General features: G+C 43.4%; 1 protein-coding gene across 1 annotated transcript in view; it reads right to left on the bottom strand.

Moving 5' to 3' along the window:
- Positions 1 to 3,311: 3,311 nt before the first annotated feature.
- The window catches only part of LOC115141395 (NADP-dependent malic enzyme-like), a 123,016-nt gene continuing 107,274 nt past the window's right edge, over positions 3,312 to 19,053 (bottom strand). The window contains exons 7-14 of the mRNA XM_029680207.2: positions 10,614 to 10,723; positions 9,687 to 9,784; positions 8,863 to 8,976; positions 7,626 to 7,731; positions 6,710 to 6,852; positions 5,738 to 5,911; positions 4,081 to 4,179; positions 3,312 to 3,687 (exon numbers count right to left, since the gene is read on the bottom strand). Coding sequence (XP_029536067.2) covers positions 3,520 to 3,687; positions 4,081 to 4,179; positions 5,738 to 5,911; positions 6,710 to 6,852; positions 7,626 to 7,731; positions 8,863 to 8,976; positions 9,687 to 9,784; positions 10,614 to 10,723 — 1,012 coding nt within the window. The 3' untranslated portion in view covers positions 3,312 to 3,519. The remainder of the gene's footprint in view (positions 3,688 to 4,080; positions 4,180 to 5,737; positions 5,912 to 6,709; positions 6,853 to 7,625; positions 7,732 to 8,862; positions 8,977 to 9,686; positions 9,785 to 10,613; positions 10,724 to 19,053) is intronic.

The following is a 19,053-nucleotide window of genomic DNA, read 5'->3' as shown; positions in this document are numbered from 1 at the left end:
ATAAGGTTCTACCAAGAACTGTTTTGATCAGAAGAACCGTTTTTGGAAGAAAGGGTTCTTTGATTCTTTGGAAGGCAAAAATGGTTCTACAAAGAACCATATATTTCCCAGCATGCTCTATTGCAGTGAGATTTTCAACATTGTTTGTTTGATTGTTATATCAGTTGTTTTTGCATTGATTGTGTAGCATAACATGTATCAACCAAAGAAAAATAACATATCATTTTCTAAACTAATCTAATCTGTTAGCAATTGGTTGTTCCAGTTTTCAATCTTCACTACCCTGGCAGTCATTCTGAATGCAGGTTGCGGGTGATTAACAATTCTTCTTGTTGGATATCCCAACTCTAGCTGGATTCCAATAGGAATTACACATCACTTTGCAATCCAGCATAATGTGACTTGCAGGCCTGATGTGGACAGGATACTCCTAACACCCCTGTGTGAGGGTATAACTAGGCCCTCAAAGAAAGACCTTATATATGCAATGTATTGTCATAAATCACTATGTAAGAATGCTGTACATAGACTACAGCTCAGCGTTCAACACCATAGTCCCCCTCCATAGTCCCCCTCAAAGCTAGGGAGCCCGAGATTGAACACCTCTCTCTGCAACTGGATCCTGGACTTCCTGATGGGCCGGCCCCAGGTGGTGAGGGTAGGAAACAACACCTCCGCCACGCTGACCCTGAACACGGGGGTCCCTCAGGGGTGTGTACTTAGTCCCCTCCTGTACTCGCTGTTCACCCACGACTGCCTGGGAATGCACGACTCCAACACCTTCAAGTTTTCTTATGACACAACAGTGGTAGTCCTGATCACCGACAGCAATGAGACAGCCTACAGGGAGGAAGTCAGAAGCTTAGCAGTGTGGTGCCAGGACATCAACCTCTCCCTCAACGCCAGTAAAACTAAGGACCTGATCGTGGACTATAGGAGAAAGAGGGGAGAGACCCCACCCACAGGGCTGTAGTCCACACACACCTGCACTGTCGTGAAGAGGGCACGGCAACACCTCATCCCTCTCAGGAGGCGAAAAATATTTGGCATAGGCCCTTGGATCCTCAAAATGTTATATAGTTGCACCATTGAAGGAATCTTGACTGACTGCATCACCTCTTGTTATGGCAAATGCACCGCTTTCGACCACAAAGAGCTACAGAGGGTGGTGCAGACAGCCCCAGTACATCACTGGGGTTGAGCTCCCTGCCATCCAGGAACTCTATATCAGGCGGTGTCAGCTCTCGTATCAATAGGCTCCGAGATAGCTTCTACCCCCAAGCCATAAGACTGCTAAATAGCCATAATACTGCTAAATAGTTCATATAACCATTAATTGGCTATCTTGCACTGACCTTGTGCACACTCACTAGACAATATATACACACATTAATACACACTCACTACATATGCACACACAACCACATAACACAGACATGCGTACCGACACAACAAACACACATCATTTGCTGCTGATACGCTGTTCTTTCTTTTATTCTTATTATTATCTATTATGATGCCTAGTCACTTTACCCTGCCTTGTACATACACTACATGACCAAAAGTATGTGGACACCTGCTCTTCAAACATCTCATTCCAAAATGATGTGCATTAATATAGAGTTGGTCCCCCATTTTCTGCTATAATAGCTTCCACCCTTCTGGGAAGGCTTTCCACTAGATGTTGGAACATTACTGCGGGGACTTGCTTCCATTCAGCCACAAGAACATTAGTGAGGTCGGGCACCGACTTGGGCGATTAGGCCTGGTTTCGCAGTTGGTGTTCCAATTCATCCCAAAGGTGTTCGACAGGGTTAAGGTCAAGGCCATGTGCAGACCAGTCAAGTTCTTCCACACAGATCGACAAACTATTTCTGTATGGACCTCGCTTTGTGCACGTGGGTATTGTCATGTGAAAACAGGAAAGGGCCTTCCCCAAACTGTTGCCACAAAGTTGGAAGCACAAAATGGTCTAGAATGTCACTGCATGGTGAAGAGATTTCCCTTCACTGGAACTAAGGGGCTTAGCCTTAGCTAAACCATGAAAAACAGTCCCAGACCATTATTACTCCTCCACCAAACTTTGCACTATGCATTGGGGCAGGTAGCGTTCTCCTGGCATCCGCCAATTCCAGATGGTGAAGAGTGATTCAGCACTCCAGAGAACGCGTGTTCACTGCTCCAGAGTCCAATGGCGGCGAGCTTTATACCCCTCCAGCCGACATTTGGCATTGCTCATGGCGATCTTGTGTGTGGCTGCTCAGTCTTGGAAACACAATTCATTAAGCTCCCGACGAACAGTTATTGTGCTAACATTTCTTCCAGAGGCAATTTGGAACTAGGTAGTGAGTGTTGCAACCAAGGACAGAGGATTTTTACGCACTACGTGAGCTTGTGTGGCCTACCACTTCGTGCCTGAGCCATTGTTGCTCTTAGACGTTTCCATTTCACAATAACAGAACTTACAGTTCACCGGGGCAGCTCTAGCAGGGCAGAAATTTGACGAACTGACTTGTTGGAATGGTGGCATCCTACGATGGTCCAATGTTGAAAGTCACAGTTCTTCAGTAAGGCCATTGTACTGGCAAGGTTTGTCTATGGAGATTGCATGACTGTGTGCTCAATTTTATACACCTGTCAGCAACAGGTGTGGATGAAATAGCTGAATTAATCAAATTTGAAGGGGTGTTAACATACATGACATATACAAAAGTATCTCCCTCAAATATCTCTGCACATTGATCTGGTACTGCTACTCCCTGTATATAGCTTCATTCTTGTGTATTTTATTTTATTTGTCTTATGTTACTATTTTATTTGTATTTTTGTATTATTTTTAAACTCTGTATTGTTGGCAAGGAATCGTAAGAAAGCATTTCACGGTTTTACTCTAATTTACTCTTAAGCCAACATCCGCCGAGTTGACAGTGAATGTGGTGCCCACGAACATTGTGAATATTGCTTTTAATAGGCACATTGTTGACAGAGCAACACGCTTCTCTATAACCCCGGCCTTTGTGTATGGATGACCGATTCTTACCAGTATATCCATGGGAAAAGAGTTAGTCATGCTACTTTGTGATGGCTGAGTGGAGACATCTAACATGTGACATCAAAGACCCACTCTCCTCTCACCCTGTGCATCACAGCCAACAGTCTTTCTCCTAGTTATATGTTTTATACACACATTTTCTGTTAGCTTTGAAGATTGGTTTTTCCCAATGGGAGCAAACAATGGTAATGCCCAAACCTTACCCAAGAAACCCCTAATAGTACTGTAGACACACAAACAAACACAATGACAGCAGATATGAAGTAAACAATCATTTAAACCATTTTATTTGATCATGTCTATTTCGGCTCGTATCTATCACATTCATTAAGATATTTTCTCTTTCACATTAAAATCACAATCACCATTGTCTTGATTATATTGCACTTTTGTAGTCTCCTTCACTCCCATCCTGGATCACTTCTCCTTTGTTCCCCATGTCCCTCGCCCTCCGTCTCTCCACCACTTCACAGTTTGCATGACTGGATGGTCATGGCGTCCTCTGGCCAGCGGTAAGAGTCCACAGCAAACTCGTCATAGTCAGGGCTGTAGATCAGGGAGCGCACAAAAGCCTCCTTATCCTCAGGCTCCGGGTACAGCGTCGCCAACTTGTGCTCATAGGCAAACTCCACGATCTGTAAGACACGCAAACACACACACACAATAGTTCATAGGTGTACACTGTATAGACTGAGTAGTATACAAAACATTAAGAAAACCTGCTCTTTCCATGACATAGACTGACCAAGTGAATCCTGGGCAAGGCTATGATCCCCGAACTTGTTAACTCCACTTCAAATCAGTGTAGATGAAGGGGATGAGACAGGTTAAAGCAGGATTTTGTATGTGTGCCATTCAGAGGGTGAATGGGCAAGACAACTCAATATTAGGAAGGTGTTCCTAATGTTTGGTATACTCAGTGTAAGTGTGAAGACCGATTGAGGGTATGGAAGCATGAAGACCTAAGGACATGTTTGTGTGTGTGTGTGTGTGTGTGTGTGTGCGTGCAGATGTGTGTGTGCTCTCACCGTCACGGCCAGCTTGAGAGAGACATCTCTGATGGTGTTCAGGGGAGGGTACAGTCTTCCCTCTGACAGATCCTTCTCCGTCACCAGGTCAGCAATGGTCTGTCAGAGAGCAACCAAATGGATGCGTTACGCACACACAGTCACAAGCAGATATTTGGCATACCTTAACAGACACACATTTTACTGTAAAGACTATTGAGACGTTGGAATGCATTTTAAATCAAGTTAAATTTGATTAGATTTTGATATGATATACCGGTAGGGTCGGCATGAGGGTATAATGGGTGGCAATCAGTGTAGATAATGTAGCTAAGACTTGACATTCATCCCACCCTCCCCCTCCTGCTGTTGCGTAACCATCCTCCATCCTCAGTCTACCTGAGGCTGAGTGTAGGCTGAGTGGCTCTCATATGCCTGAGGCTCATGATGACAGTATCAAATAAAATATGAAATTGTCATTCAGTAATGCACCCCCACTTATGCATCACCATGAAGCTTTAATCGTCTCCCATGTCTGCAGAGCCAGGCAGCACAGAGCAAAGCGAGCTGATAGGCTGTTCTTGTGCGAAAGCCAATGAGAGGTTTTCAGTTTGGGCATTTTTTCCCGGATGGTTTATTGACTGGGCTCACAGAGATATTATTATATTTGCCATGCCACTGAGCTGGGGACAGACGTGAGGACATTTTTAAGTGATTTCCTTAATGATCTATAGGCAGACTGTTTCACTGTAGTGTTTTTTGCAGACTTTAGTGTAGTATTCAATGTAATGTTTTTGTAGACTTCAGTGAATACTGAAGTATTTACAGTAGTATACTGTAGTATTTACAGTTAACTATAGTATAAATACTGTTGTAAAATAACTAGTATATACTATAGTAATTAATGTAGTGTTTTTGTGGACATTACTGTAGTATTTCCTATAGTATTTTATTATATTTGACATAGAAGTGGAGTCTTTCTCCTTCAGGAAACCTACTGGAGAAATGTAGTTGTGACACAACTTACGATATGGGGGAGGGGGATGGGCAAGGTATATGCACATCAGATACTGTAGCATTTACTGTAGTTAAAAAGTGTTTTTGCAGACATTTCTGTAGCATTTACTACAGTGTTTTTTTTGCGGATAATACTGTAGTGTTTACTGTAGTATTCTACAGTATACTACAGTTTACTATAGAATGATATAGTAAGTACTGTAGTATTCTATAGTAAACTATAGTAGTTTTCATGTAGGGTCTCCAGGAAGGAGTGAAGATGAAGAGGGAAGAAAAAAGAGGGTGAGACATGGGGGAAGATTTATAGCGAGATTGAGTTGAAAAAAAAATAGAGAAAGCAATACGGAAAGTGAAAGAGAGATATTGAGTTGGAGAAAATACATGAATAGAGAAGGAGAAGAAGAAATATACAAAAGGAGAGCGATAGAGAGGGAGTTGAATAGGAAGTGATAGAGAGAATGGAAGAGTGTGTTGAAAAAGAGACAGGCCACATATAGGAAGGAAGATACAGAGAGAGAGAGAGTCAGTTGAAGAAGTGAGAGTTGGAGGGTGTGTGTGTGTGTGTGTATTAAGATGATATTATAACGAGTGCTCTGCCACAAAGCTATTTGAAAGTAAATGAACTGATAATTGGATGGATGCATGTGTGTGTGTGGTTTACCTCTGCGGTGGTGAGGAAGATCTCATCTGTGATGTGTCGGATTGCACAGGCGGTGACGCCCAGGCCGACTCCTGGGAACACGTACGCATTGTTGCCCTGGCCAGGGAAGAACGTCCGCCCATCAGGAAGGGTCACGGGGTCAAATGGACTGCCACTGGCAAAGATGCCCCGCCCCTGGACCAAACAAGTGTCGAGGGTATCAACACAGGAAAATATATTACTGTGCATATACTGTACATACACACAGACTCAACCTCTCTCCTCTCTAAATGAACTTTCCCCCAGGGTCATTGTAGTAAGTACAATATGTGCTCTTAATCAATTTATGGATTGGCTGCAGGGCCGAATTCTCTGGACCTCTCTCTGGCCCCCTCTTCCCGATCTCTAAACAACTGAACCTTCTGTAGCATGTGCGGGATTAGAACCGACAGTACTCTGGCGAAAACGCAGGACGTTCGGCTGCCCAGAGGTGGAATACTGGAAAATTTAAATTCTGCTGTCAATCATATTGTGTGGTGTTGACCAATGAAAAGCGAAATAACAGTTTTGAGGTTAAAATGCAGACTGTTTAGACTGTGTCCTGCTTATGTTTATGCTACGGCAATATCTTAAGTTACAACAGACAGAGAGGGTTGTAGCCTCCATCCTAAATTAACCTACAAAATATATACATTTTTGGAACGTTAGTTTAAATCGCCACAGGGTTTTTATTTCAGCTGTTCAGAAATATGAGGCAGAAGAAACCCAAGTAACACTTGAGCAGAACGTGATTCCTTTGTTTAGCTCTGGGGAAGAGGCGTCCAGGTGGACGGGACAGGAAGTCAGTGGTTTGAGTCGTTCGCGCAGTCTCAGCCATCAATTTAACCAGTAAACACAATGCATTCACTTCTACTATCTTCAGTATACATACTGTTCAAGCACGGAACTGATCAAGTGTTGAAGTACACAGACACTTCAGACGCACTCCGGTACCTCTGTGATGGTGTAGCACTGCTCGGCAGTGCACTCTGCCTTGCTGGTGGGGTTGCTAAGGGCGAAGATGATCGGCCTCTCGTTAAACGAGGCCATGTCCCTGATGATTTCCTCCGTGAAAGCTCCAGAGATGGCTGCCACACCTAGAGAGCAGGATCGTATTCATTAGGCACCAAAAGGAAGAAAACAGACTGAAATAGGGAGGGACTACCTGAACTTAAATCCAATACGAAATGCGCACTTTCGTTTTCCATTGCAAAACGTTTTGCTACGGTGTATCCGAAATGAATAAGACCCACGAGAGAACACATTAACCATGCAGACCACTACAAACTCTAACCCAGGGGTGGTAAAACCTCTATCCACCTGGAGAGATATTGGGTAATTGGAATTTCAATTAATCTCAGTGATTTACTGGATTGTATTGAATTGTAACCTGTATACTATTTTCTATACTATTCTACGGTCTCTCATTCACTTAATAATGTTTACATATCATTACATATCTCATATGTATATACTGTTTTCTATGCTATTCTACTGTATCTCATTCACTTAATAATGTTTACATATCTTGCATTACTCATCTCAAATGTATATACTGTTTTCTATACTATTCTACTGTATCTTAGTCCGTTCCGCTCTGACATTACTGGTCCATATGTATATAGTCTTAATTCATTCCTACTTAGATGTGTGTGTATTGGGTATATGTTGTGTAATTTGTTAGATTATTACTTGTTAGACATTACTGCACTGTCGGAGCTAGAAGCACAGTATTTCGCTACACCCACAATAACATCTGCTAATCACATGCATGTGACCAATACAATTAGATTTGATTTATAAATAAAGGTTCAATTAAAATCCAATTGACCCCCTCCCTTCCTCCTCAGTGAGTTGATTGGTGTATTACCTATGATGGCTGTGGGTTTGAGCTCATGCACCACATCTACCAGGTTCCTCATCTGCTTGTGTTCGTGGGCAAACCTCTCCTTCTCATGGGTCAGGTGGTCTCTTCCCTGAGGGTGGAAGAGAGATAGTTGGAAGACAGATTATGATGGAGCTTGTTTCTACACATGCCAACAACTGAATGTTCTCTTTGATAATCTCTGAAATAAATACATAGAGGAATTCAAACACAGACACAAAGACTATCTGCAAGAGCCAAGGATTCTAGACTTCTCCACCCTCACCCACTTAAGGGAAATAAGCTTGATGGGGTTTCAGTGGAGTCAAGTGCTATGTGTTCTGGTCACTAGAGGGCAGTGTTGACTCAATGCTGGTCTACAGAGTTGGTGACACACTTACATCCAGCTTGCCAAAGGCTCCATGGAGTTAGTGACTTTACCAGAACCCTTTAAAGGGAATATCAACAGGCACCACCACTCTGCCTGCATGTCTGTCTTTCTGCCTGCATGAAAGCCTCATAATTTAGTTGATCAAATAAGGATTACTTCTATAAACAATTCCCTCTTCATCTTTTATTGCATCAACCCTGTGGTCAGAATGACCTTTTCAAGACAGACAGTTCTGGAAAAGGTCATACAATGACAGAAGCATGGACACAATACCAGCTTCTGGTGTAATTGTGTGCGCACTGTGCAGCGTTATTCTTATCATTCATCAAACAGAATTGACTCCACAAACACGCCTCAGATGACAATCTCTGGGTAGTTCTTCAGTCGCCAACCACATGTGGACCATGACAGGGCTAAGACTGTGGCAGTTCTCTGTTGAAATAAATGCAATACAGTAGCCTGTGTCAATACAACAACGGACTCAAAGGACTGGCAGACAACCAGGCTCAAACTCACCCACACCCTGTCAGCATCTGGTGAAACCCTTAATTAAATGCATAACATCTACAAGTTGTTCATCCCATGACAGACTCTACCGGTCTTGTTGAACTATGAGAGCTATGACTCTCATTCAGACTCATGTCTATCTTTCAGTTCATGTATAATAAACAAGGGTTGGGATCAATTCAGTCAATTTGCGAAGTAAACTGAGATTCGGTCAGTCATGTCATACATCATGAATATATGCATGCCTATTGGTCAGGACAGTGGGAACTCCAGACAGAGCTGTGTCTACTCTACAGGGGATGAGTGACCCTGGAAGAGTGGCCAGAGCGGAGGTACTTGTATCACCTTGACGATGAGACCCTTGGAGTCAACCATCCAGATCTTCCCCAGAGCCTCGTCTTTGGAGAGTCCCTCCTTCTCCATCGCCATCGTGATGAGGTCAGCTATCCCCATCGCAGCCTGGGGACAAGAGGGAGAGAAAAGGGAGGGAGAGCGGGAGAGAGAAAGCAGATGTGATAGGAATGCCTCTGTGCCCCACCATTCACTTCCCTGACCAAACAAGAAATAAGTCCCTAGCTTTCACCCCTAAACCCGCAAACAATTTACCCAGTTATCATTCGTACTTATTAAAATCTTGACTCCAGTTATATTAATGCACACCTTTAAATTGTGTGATTTAATTCATTGTAGGTCTGTGAAACGCTTGAAAAGGCTTGTTTTTCTGTTCTCAGCACAATAACCCTTTACTGTAAATACACTCAAGTTCTACACATTACCATCTGCTTCCCTTTCAATACAAAGTGGTCCTCCACCAACATGGAAAACATATGAAACAAGGCATTTTAAAGAAGATGGGGGTACTATGGTTCACAGTTAGGCCAAGAGCCCCAGAGGCTGAAAATACATTCTAAATGTCTCCCCATTACAAATGATGTTGTGCTAATCACAGTTTTATTTCCATGTTCTCCTGTTTATTAGAGACATGGTCTGTTGAGCACAGCCTAGTGGTCTACTAGACCTAAATAAAAAGCTCAGTGATTGGGAATGAGAATTTGAAGCATTGGTCTGTGGTTATTTCTGATTATGTCATTAGGGGCAATCAGTCTGCTGCATTTCTGAGCAGAAAAAAAAGGAGTGAATTTGCACATTGACAAGAGCTCTGCACCCACCTCCCCTGCACCCTGGAATACAATGGTATGGTCTGACATCTTGCTCTTGGTGACACGAAGGGCAGCGAGTAGGCCGGCCACCGCCACTGCAGCGGTACCTGAGGGGGGTTTGGGGAGACAGAGTGACATATTGATTTAGACCTGCAAGTATGAGCTTTCCTCAAGTGAGTTACTACTGCAGTGAGAGAGTGTCAATTTGCCCTTTATGTTGCCTGCAGTAATAGCAAGCAGATTTACCGAGACAGAGAATTAGAGAGAAAATATGGTTTAGATTAGCCTGCAGAAATCACAACGGCTACTAGGGCTAATTTCTGGGGAAAGTAGTTTTATTTGACAGACAAACTAATGGCTCCTCAGACATGGTGTGACTGATACTGTGGTCTCATTAAGGATACAAAAAGTGTGGCTATGTCCCAAATGTGACACCCTATTCCCTACATAGTGCACACAGGGCCCATAAGGCTCTGGTCAAAAGTAGTCCACTATAGAAGGAATAGCGGTGCCATTTGGGACACAGCCCTAGTCTGGAGTCTCTGGACTTACTGTTACATTACTGTTGTTTTCCACAGGACTCTATCAAACCCAACCCACTGGAGAGAGAGAGGGATCAGGGGCTCGGTGTGTGTGTTTGACATTTGAATTAGTGCTCTATGAACAAGCTCTCTGATTTAAACTGAGTGATTGGATGAATGGGTGGTTGGGTGTGTGTGAGGGAGGGAGGGAAGAAGAGAAAGTGGAAATAGAGAGGGAGAGATAAAGGGAAGGAGGATGATTGATCGAGAGGGAGTTTGAGTGCATGTGAAGTGTGGAGTGGTGTGTGTGTGCGCGTGTGTGTGTGTGGTGCATGTGTGTGGGTTCTTGTGAGAGCACGTTATTGAGTCTCTGTGCAATTGATATGGGCATTTTGCAATCGAAGGATACTTGTACCTTGGATGTCATCGTTGAACGTGCAGTACTGGTCGCGGTACTTGCTCAGCAGACGGAAGGCATTGGTATTGGCAAAGTCCTCAAACTGGATGAGACAATCCATTCCATACCTGTGGATAAGACAGCCAAGTCAGATAAGACAACATTCACATTCCTACTCTTTTTCTAGTCATTCGCCACAGGGCCAAGAGAGTTCAAACAAAGGAGAGAGTCGAAAATCAGAGTAATCACGTCCAGGACTGTGATAATGTTGTGCATCGACAGTAGAGGAATGTTGCACACACACACACACACACACACTTCTGTGTAGCAAATAGTGCATTGCCTCTGCCTGTACCAAGTCCCTCTTCTACACCATAGGAATAAGAACCTTCACAGTTCTGTCCTGGAGAGGGCACTCATTCACTGTTGAGGAGCTAGAGTTACATTTGAAACATGTGGAGTGGGATGCTGTACAAGCTTGGTGGGTTTATGCACACAATGCACACGATTCATTATGAGTGTATTATGAGTGTAAATGAGCTTAAATAAATATGTTTCCATGTGCAGGCTATACCATCAGCGATCCACTTTGTCAATGACTTACGCCACACAAACACAGTAAGAAACATGGTGCTCAGGACTGATTCTATGACAGGCTATTTGCCTCTGCTTAGTGACCAATCCTCAAACAGCTGTCCTCCAGGTTACTAGACAGGTTAAATGGCTGTCAAGAAGGGAGATCTGCTAGCTACCACAAAGGAACGGAAACACTATAAAACCCTGTGCAATGGCAAGAATAGCAGGACCACCTAGTAAATCACTGAACTACTTTACAAGCTAATCCCCAGTCCACCTGACACCCTGTTCACCAACATATATGACCTCATCATCCATTAATACAAAACCCTACAAAAACACAGAAAATAAGAAATGTATTATGAGCTGCTAAAATAGCCTTAGCAGAATGTGACTACTGGTTCCAATGTGCTCTTCCACAGTGCTGTAAATCTGTGACAACAGAGTAACAGAAGCTCTCTCTATTCGCCAAGCCCAGTGTCACAAAGATACGATAGGGGTAGAGGAAGGGAGATTGTGGGACATGCACTTCTAATGAAAACTCCAGGGCTCGCATTTTGGCCGCATGGCGCGGGAGGAAAATGGGGACAGGTCGAGCAAACAGAGAGCGACGGCAGCCCAGAGTATGGACCTGTCAATCATGAGGGCAAGGAGAGGGAGAGATGATGTGAGTTTCACCCCCTTGTTCTTTATGGATCTTTCTAGCTACAATATAACTTGGTTTTCTCTCCCCTCTCTCTTTCTGTCCCACTCCATTATTTCTCTCTCTACCTCTCTATTTCGCTCCCTCTCTCAATCTTTCTAGTGAGCCCCTCATACCCGGCATATGGAAAAGATTCACCCCGGCATTTCTGCAGCTTATTGTACAAATCACGAAAGCCGTTTCCCAGTTGGCCTTCTGCTGCTAAAATGCTTAAGCCTCCAGGGCAGGAGGAGGAAGAAGTGAGAGGGGGATGAGAATTAGAGAGGAAGGATAAGAGGATGAGAGCTGGGCTTCAGTGATAATAAAACTTGAGCTCCAGATCAGAGGTGGGTTCCGTCCCCGTGTCTGTCTGACCCTGTATTTCATCACTCAGCCATCTGTGATGCAGCGCATTCTGTGAGTGACCATTGACGCAGGGAGTGACTGAACGAGTGCTCAAAATGAGCACAGCAGGACCGCAGAGAGAAAATGTGTTTTCTATCAAGCACAGAGGAAAGCAACGTACCAAAGCAGTGTAGCTATGGCTACGGGGAGGATGCGAGAAGCAGCCAAAAAAGGCACCATAAACTTTTCATTGTCTCAGGGCTGCGGGAGAGGCGCACAGCCAGAGAGGCGAGGATGCTGTCACCGCTACAGCACCACTACCGCCCCCTACCGTGCTTTATTGTGCATCGCTACGAGGTCACCCCAGTTCATCCAGAAAAACAGGCGCCCTCGCAGCTATTCAAAGAGGTGGTTTTGGAGGCAGAGTGTTGTGGCTCTGTAGCTCGGAGACAGACGACAGTCATGTAGCTCTCGTGTTGCGTGTGACAAAATCATATAGTAGGGAGTGGATAGCTTCGAGTTGAAGCACAGACCGATTTATCCTACTGATAGATAGTACATGATCTACGCAGCTCTGTATAGGAGTTCTAATGAGGAGGACTGAATGTCCACAAGCAATCAATCAAAACCAAAATGAGAATATTTGCGATGGAGGGAGAGACTGAAATCAGTCTTGGCTAGGGTCAAACCCCTGGTCATCAGGCCATACCAACAGAGAGAGGGAGAGGGGGAGATGGAGTGAAGGCTAGATGGGTGTACCTCCGACCAGAACGAAAACCCCTGGTATGTATTGACCCCCATTGTACTAACTATTTTCATTCTTCCCTAAAGCCGGTCGTCTTTCTCTGACGCCTGACGTCTGAATGGGCCCCTCACTCCCACAATGCACCTCCCAGCCTACCGTAACACACCCAAGACAAAGAGGCTGGATCTGCTTTAGGTGAGAAGCCTCTAGAAACTACTAATACGCCACACCCAGAGATGAGTAACATGCCTTGTAGAAATTCCTAAGTGAGGTTGAAGTGGAGAGAACACAGGGAACAGAGAGAGAGCAAAAGAGAGAAACAGAGAGAGACGAGAAGACCTAAAGGTGTTGAGAGGAGCTCCTCTGCCCAGTGCTAAAATCAGCCCATAACGCGATGATAGCCATGAGATATTGGGGAAGATTATGGAAAAAGATTATGGAAAAAAGGAACAATCCAATCCAAATCAAATCAAATTGTATTGGTCACATACACTCCCAATAACTGCTAACCATGTTTATCGAAATGCTTGTGCTTCTAGTTCCGACAGCGCAGCAATATCTAACAACTCCACAACACCAACTAATGCACACAAATCTAAGTAAAGGAATGGAATACGAATATACAGTATACACTACTCAAAACTTTTTAGAACACTTACTCATTCAAGGGTTTCTTTATTTGTACTATTTTCTACTTGAAGAATCACAAATATAACATCTCCATGTGCGCAGCCATCTCTGAAGATAGTGTTGTAGGATATAGGTCATTTCTTGGATCCAACAACGCTGCACACTCCATTGTGTTTCTCAATGAAATTGAGCAGGCCTGTCAAAGTGAAGGGGTCACCTATGGTATTGTGAAAGACAATGTCAGGTTCCACCATGCAGAGGTGGTTCTTGCATTGGTTTTGAGCTCATCCCAGATTCGTGACCCTATGCCTGCCCCCATACTCTCTTTTCCTCAAACCTATTGAGGAAATATTTTCAACATGGAGGTGGAAGGTGTATGATCGCCATCCCCATGATTGTGCCAACCACCTTCTGGCCATGGGTGAGGCATGAAACAACATCAATGCAGACCAATGTCAAGCTTGGATTCGCCACGCCAAAAGGTTTTTCCCACGGTCCATGAACAATGAGGATATTCACTGATGTGGATGAGAATTTATGGCCAAATGCTCAAGACAGGCTTGATGCAAATGAATGCCTGCTAAATGTTATGTTATATTTTCATTCATATAATTTGTTCCATTACATTTTATTACAGACAGTACACTTAAAAAATATATATTTGACCTTTATTTAACTTGGCAAGTCAGTTAAGAACAAACTCATATTTTCAATGACGGCCTAGGAACAGTGGGTTAACTGCCTGTTCAGGGGCAGAATGACAGATTTGTACCTTGTCAGCTCAGGGGTTTGAACTTGCAACCTTCCGGTTACTAGTCCAACGCTCTAACTACTAGGCTACACTGCCCTGTTGCAAATAAATCAGATTTGTTTTGTTGTTGTTGTTTTTGTTGCATGAATGATTGCAGAGGATGTCTTCTTTGATCACACATTGGATAGATATTATGAAAATTCTAGATTTTCAGTCCATTTTGTTGGGTAATGTAAATGTATTGCCTAATGTGAAAAAGGTATAATCTACTGTAATTTACAGTACTAAGGGCGATTTGAAACTTTGCTATTGTTTGCCATTGGATTAAATGTTAGTTAAAACAACTACATTGAAAAGATATCATTATGTTGTGTTTTTGGTGATTAAACCAATGTTCTCATTACATTTCTTAATAAACTTATATTTTGAATTAATGGTTGTGTGGTGAGAGATGTTTACAGTCCAAATTAATGCAGAATGACAGGTTTTGAATAAAAAACTGGCTGCATTACAAGTGTGACCAGTTTGGAGTTGTGTACTAAGAGTTGTGAAAATGTACCACATACTTGTGAAAATAGTACTGTGAAAATAGTACCACATACTTGTGAAAATAGTACCACATACTTGTGAAAATAGTACCAAAGCGATGAAAAAAAACTGCAATAGGTGATATTCTAGAAGGTTGGGGTTTGTTTAAGATGCTCTATGCAGAAATCACTAGTTCCTAGTTGCTAAAATTCAAATTGTTTCAGTTTATGTGACAAAACAAACAAGTTTAGTGTAGAAAATCAGTGTACCATCTAAACCGCTGTGAAATATATTTTCCATAACACAAAATAATGTATTTTCAGCTCTTTGAAGATGGTGTACAAAATCTAAAGTAAAAGAGCAAAAACAAAACTTAACAATGGGACGCATAGACATAACACACAACAATAGATCTACTACCTCTTCTTAGACTTGTTTTCAATGAGAATGACCGATCTAACATTACTATGTGAATTTGGACAGGTCACCCAAAAAGTGACATATCTCAGCTTTAAGTGAAGCGTTAGTGAAAGGACATTAAAGAGGCTAGGTGAGAGATATCTTTGGGTGTTTCCATCATGTAGCTGGATATTTGATTACGTCTACTACTCTTTTTTTCCATCTTCCTATTCATTATATGGGTTAGAATCAAATGCAACAGTTAGAATTGTGTGATTTTTCCATTGTCTTGTGTTTAGGCCTATGCTGTATGCCTATGTGTGTTTTGTCACATTGTTATAGAATTTGTACTCCTTTGGTAACAACACAGAAGTTTGTGTACAATCAAAACCTCTCCGCCTCTCCCTTAGAGAACATTCGAGAATGGAAAAAGAGGACATTTGCTATGGAGGAGGACGACTGGTGTTTCAGCGAGGAGATGGACCTGCTAGAGCAGCAGGAGCGAAACTTGAAAAGTTGAAGAGGGAGGAAGACATGTCCCTGGAGAGGATAATGGTACAATGCACGGGGAAGCGGCCTGAAAAGAGAGCAAGAAGAGACACGGAAAACAACAATAAGACTAGTTTATCAGGAGAGAAAGAGAATGGATGAAAAGAGAGAGAGAGAGAGCAGAGGAGTTACAAAGGGAGTGACAGAGAAGTTATAGAGGAGGAGAGAACAAGTGTGGAAGAGGTGATAAAAGAGATGGTGATAAATGACATACAGAGAAATTAAACATATGTCAAATGGAAGGAAAGAGAAAGAGGAGAAAAATATAGCCGAGGAAGACATGGAAAGCGAGTGACGACACAGACTATAGTGATAGTGAAGATATTCCGGATTGCAGGAGTGTGGAAATAAACCAAAAGGATAAAAAAAAAAAAACAGATGCCCTCCTGTGTGATTGTGAGACCGACCATGAGAATGGTGAATGGACTGATATTGATGATAGTGAGAGTTTTTAAACAAATAAGATGAAGAAAGAGAAAGAGGGTGATGAGGAAAAGAACGTGGATTTCTAGACAGATGACGGTTGCACCAGGGGAGACAAAATCCACGAGACGACAGAAAGAGGGCGATGAGGAAAAGAACGTGGATTTCTAGACAGATGACGGTTGCACCAGGGGAGACAAAATCCACGAGACGACAGAAAGAGGGCGATGAGGAAAAGAACGTGGATTTCTAGACAGATGACGGTTGCACCAGGGGAGACAAAATCCACGAGACGACAGAAAGAGTGGGACGAGGAAAAGAAAGGAGACAAGAGATTTTGGGAGAAAGAAGAGTGTAATGAAGAATGGACAAACAGTGGGATAGTGAGACCAAGAAGAGAGCGATGGAAAGACAGCCTTGGAAAGAAATGACCATAAAGCAGTGGTTCTCAAACCTCTCCATGGGGACCCTCAGCAGTTCCATGGATTTGAACTATCCCACAGATAGCAAACCTGATTCAACTTGTCAATGGATCATCAATTAGTCAATGAGGTGTGCTCATACAGGGCTACAATAATATTGTTAAATGTCTGGGGTTCCCCGAGGAGTGGTTTGAGAAGAGAAACGATCAAGACCATCCAGTAATGAGTAAAAGTAAAAAAAGAGGCTCTCGATGACCAAATCACATTTTATTTGTCACATGCGCCAAATACAACAGGTGTCGTAGACCTTACAGTGAAATGCTTACTTACAAGCCCTTAACCAACAATACTTTAAGAATAAAAATAAGTGTTAAGTAAAAAATAAAATAGCTGCTGATTAGCTGCTCAGGAGTCTTATGGCTTTGGGGTAGAACCTGTTAGGAAGCCTTTTTGACCTCGACTTGGCGCTCCGGTACCGCTTGCAGAGAGAACAGTCTATGACTAGGGTGGCTGGAGTCTGACAATTTTTAGGGCCTTCCTCTGACACTGCCTGATATAGAGGTCCTGGATGGCAGGAAGCTTGAACCCAGTGATGTACTTGGCGGTACCCTCTACCCTCTGTAGTGCCTTAAGGTCAAAGGCTGAGCAGTTGTCATACCAGGCAGTGATGCAACCAGCCTTTGACCTTAAGGCACTACAGAGGGTAGAGGGTACCGCCAAGTACATCACTGGGTTCAAGTAGTAGTAGTCATCTCCTTTGTCTTGATCACATTGAGGGAGAGGTTGTTGTCCTGGCACCACACGACCAGGTCTCTGACCTCCTCCCTATAGGCCGTCTCATCGTTGTCGGTGATCAGGCTTACCACTGTTGTGTCATCTGCAAACTTGATGATGGTGTTGGAGTCGTGCCTGGCCATGCAATCATGAGTGAACAGGGAGTACAGGAGGGGACTGAGCACACACCCCTGAGGGTCCCCCGTGTTGAGGATCAGCGTGGTGGATGTGTTGTTCCCTACCCTTACCATCTGCGGGTGGCCCATCAGGAAGTCCAGGATCCAGTTGCAGAGGGAGGTGTTTAGTCCCAGGGTCCTTAGCTTAGTGATGAGCTTTGAGGGCACTATGGTGTTGAACGCTGAAATGTTGTCAAGGAATAAACATTCTCAAATAGGTGTTCCTTTTGTCCAGGTGGGAAAGGGCAGTGTGGAGTGCAATAGCAATTGCATCATCTGTGGATCTGTTGGGGCGGTATGAAAATTGGAGTGGGTCTAGGGTTTCTGGGATAATAGTGTTGATGTGAGCCATGACCAGCCTTTCAAAGCACTTCATGGCTACAGACGTGAGTGCTACGGGTCGGTAGTCATTTAGGCAGGTTACCTTAGTGTTCTTGGACACATCTTTTGTCTTGCTTATTCACCCTGTGAGTGGCACACATACACACCGTATCTCAATTGTCTCAAGGTTTAAAAATCCTTCTTTAACCTGTCTCCTCCACTTCATCTACACTGATTTGAAGTGGATTTAACAAGTGGCATCAATAAGGGATCATAGCTTTCACCTGGTCAGTCTATGCCATGGAAAGAGCAGTTCTTAATATTATGTACACTCAGTGTATATTTGCTGATGCTATCTGAACTGACAGAGGCTGCACTCCTCATTGCTCTTTTGGAATCAATGACACGTGGTTCACATTATAGTGGGCTGAGGCTTACTGAGTTTTCCCCCTCTGGTTGCACATTTAACATGCTGATAGAAATGAGGTAAAACTGATTTAAGTTTCCCTGTATTAAAGTCCCCGGCCACTAGGAGCGCCGCCTCTGGATGAGTGTATTCCTGTTTGCTTATGGCTGTATACAGCTCATTAAGTGCGGCCTTAATCTATTTTACTATCAATTGATTGTAAGTTGGTTAATAGAACCGATGGTAAAGGAAGATTACCCTCTCAGCAACGGATCCTTACAAGGCACCCGGACCGTCATCCACGATACCACCATATTTCCCTCTTGGAAATGATGGGGATGAGGGCCTTGTCGGGTGTCTAGGGTAAATCCTGCCCGTCCGATTCGTTGAAGAAAAATAATTCCTCCAGTACGGGGTGAGTAATCTCTGCCCTGATATCAAAAGGCTATTTTCGGTCATTAGACACAGTGGCAGAAATATTATGTACAGATAATGCGAAAAAACATACACAATAGCACAATTGGTTATGGATCGTAAAACGGCAGCCATCTCCATCAGCGCCAAATTCCCTCCTTGATGCTTGTACTGCTGGCTTTGCTCATTGAGATTTGCAGTACCTGCACTTTTTTGTTTTTGTTTGGACACTTGCAATTGTGTAGTGTTAAGCTCTAAGTGTTAAGTAACAATTCTGATGTCGATGTCTCATTATCATCCGCTCAGATTTCTCCTTC

Source organism: Oncorhynchus nerka, linkage group LG14 (genome assembly GCF_034236695.1).
Source record: "Oncorhynchus nerka isolate Pitt River linkage group LG14, Oner_Uvic_2.0, whole genome shotgun sequence".
Lineage (NCBI taxonomy): Eukaryota > Metazoa > Chordata > Actinopteri > Salmoniformes > Salmonidae > Oncorhynchus > Oncorhynchus nerka.
The sequence above is the reverse complement of the archived record's forward strand: the minus strand, read 5'-3'. Positions and strand labels throughout refer to the sequence as shown.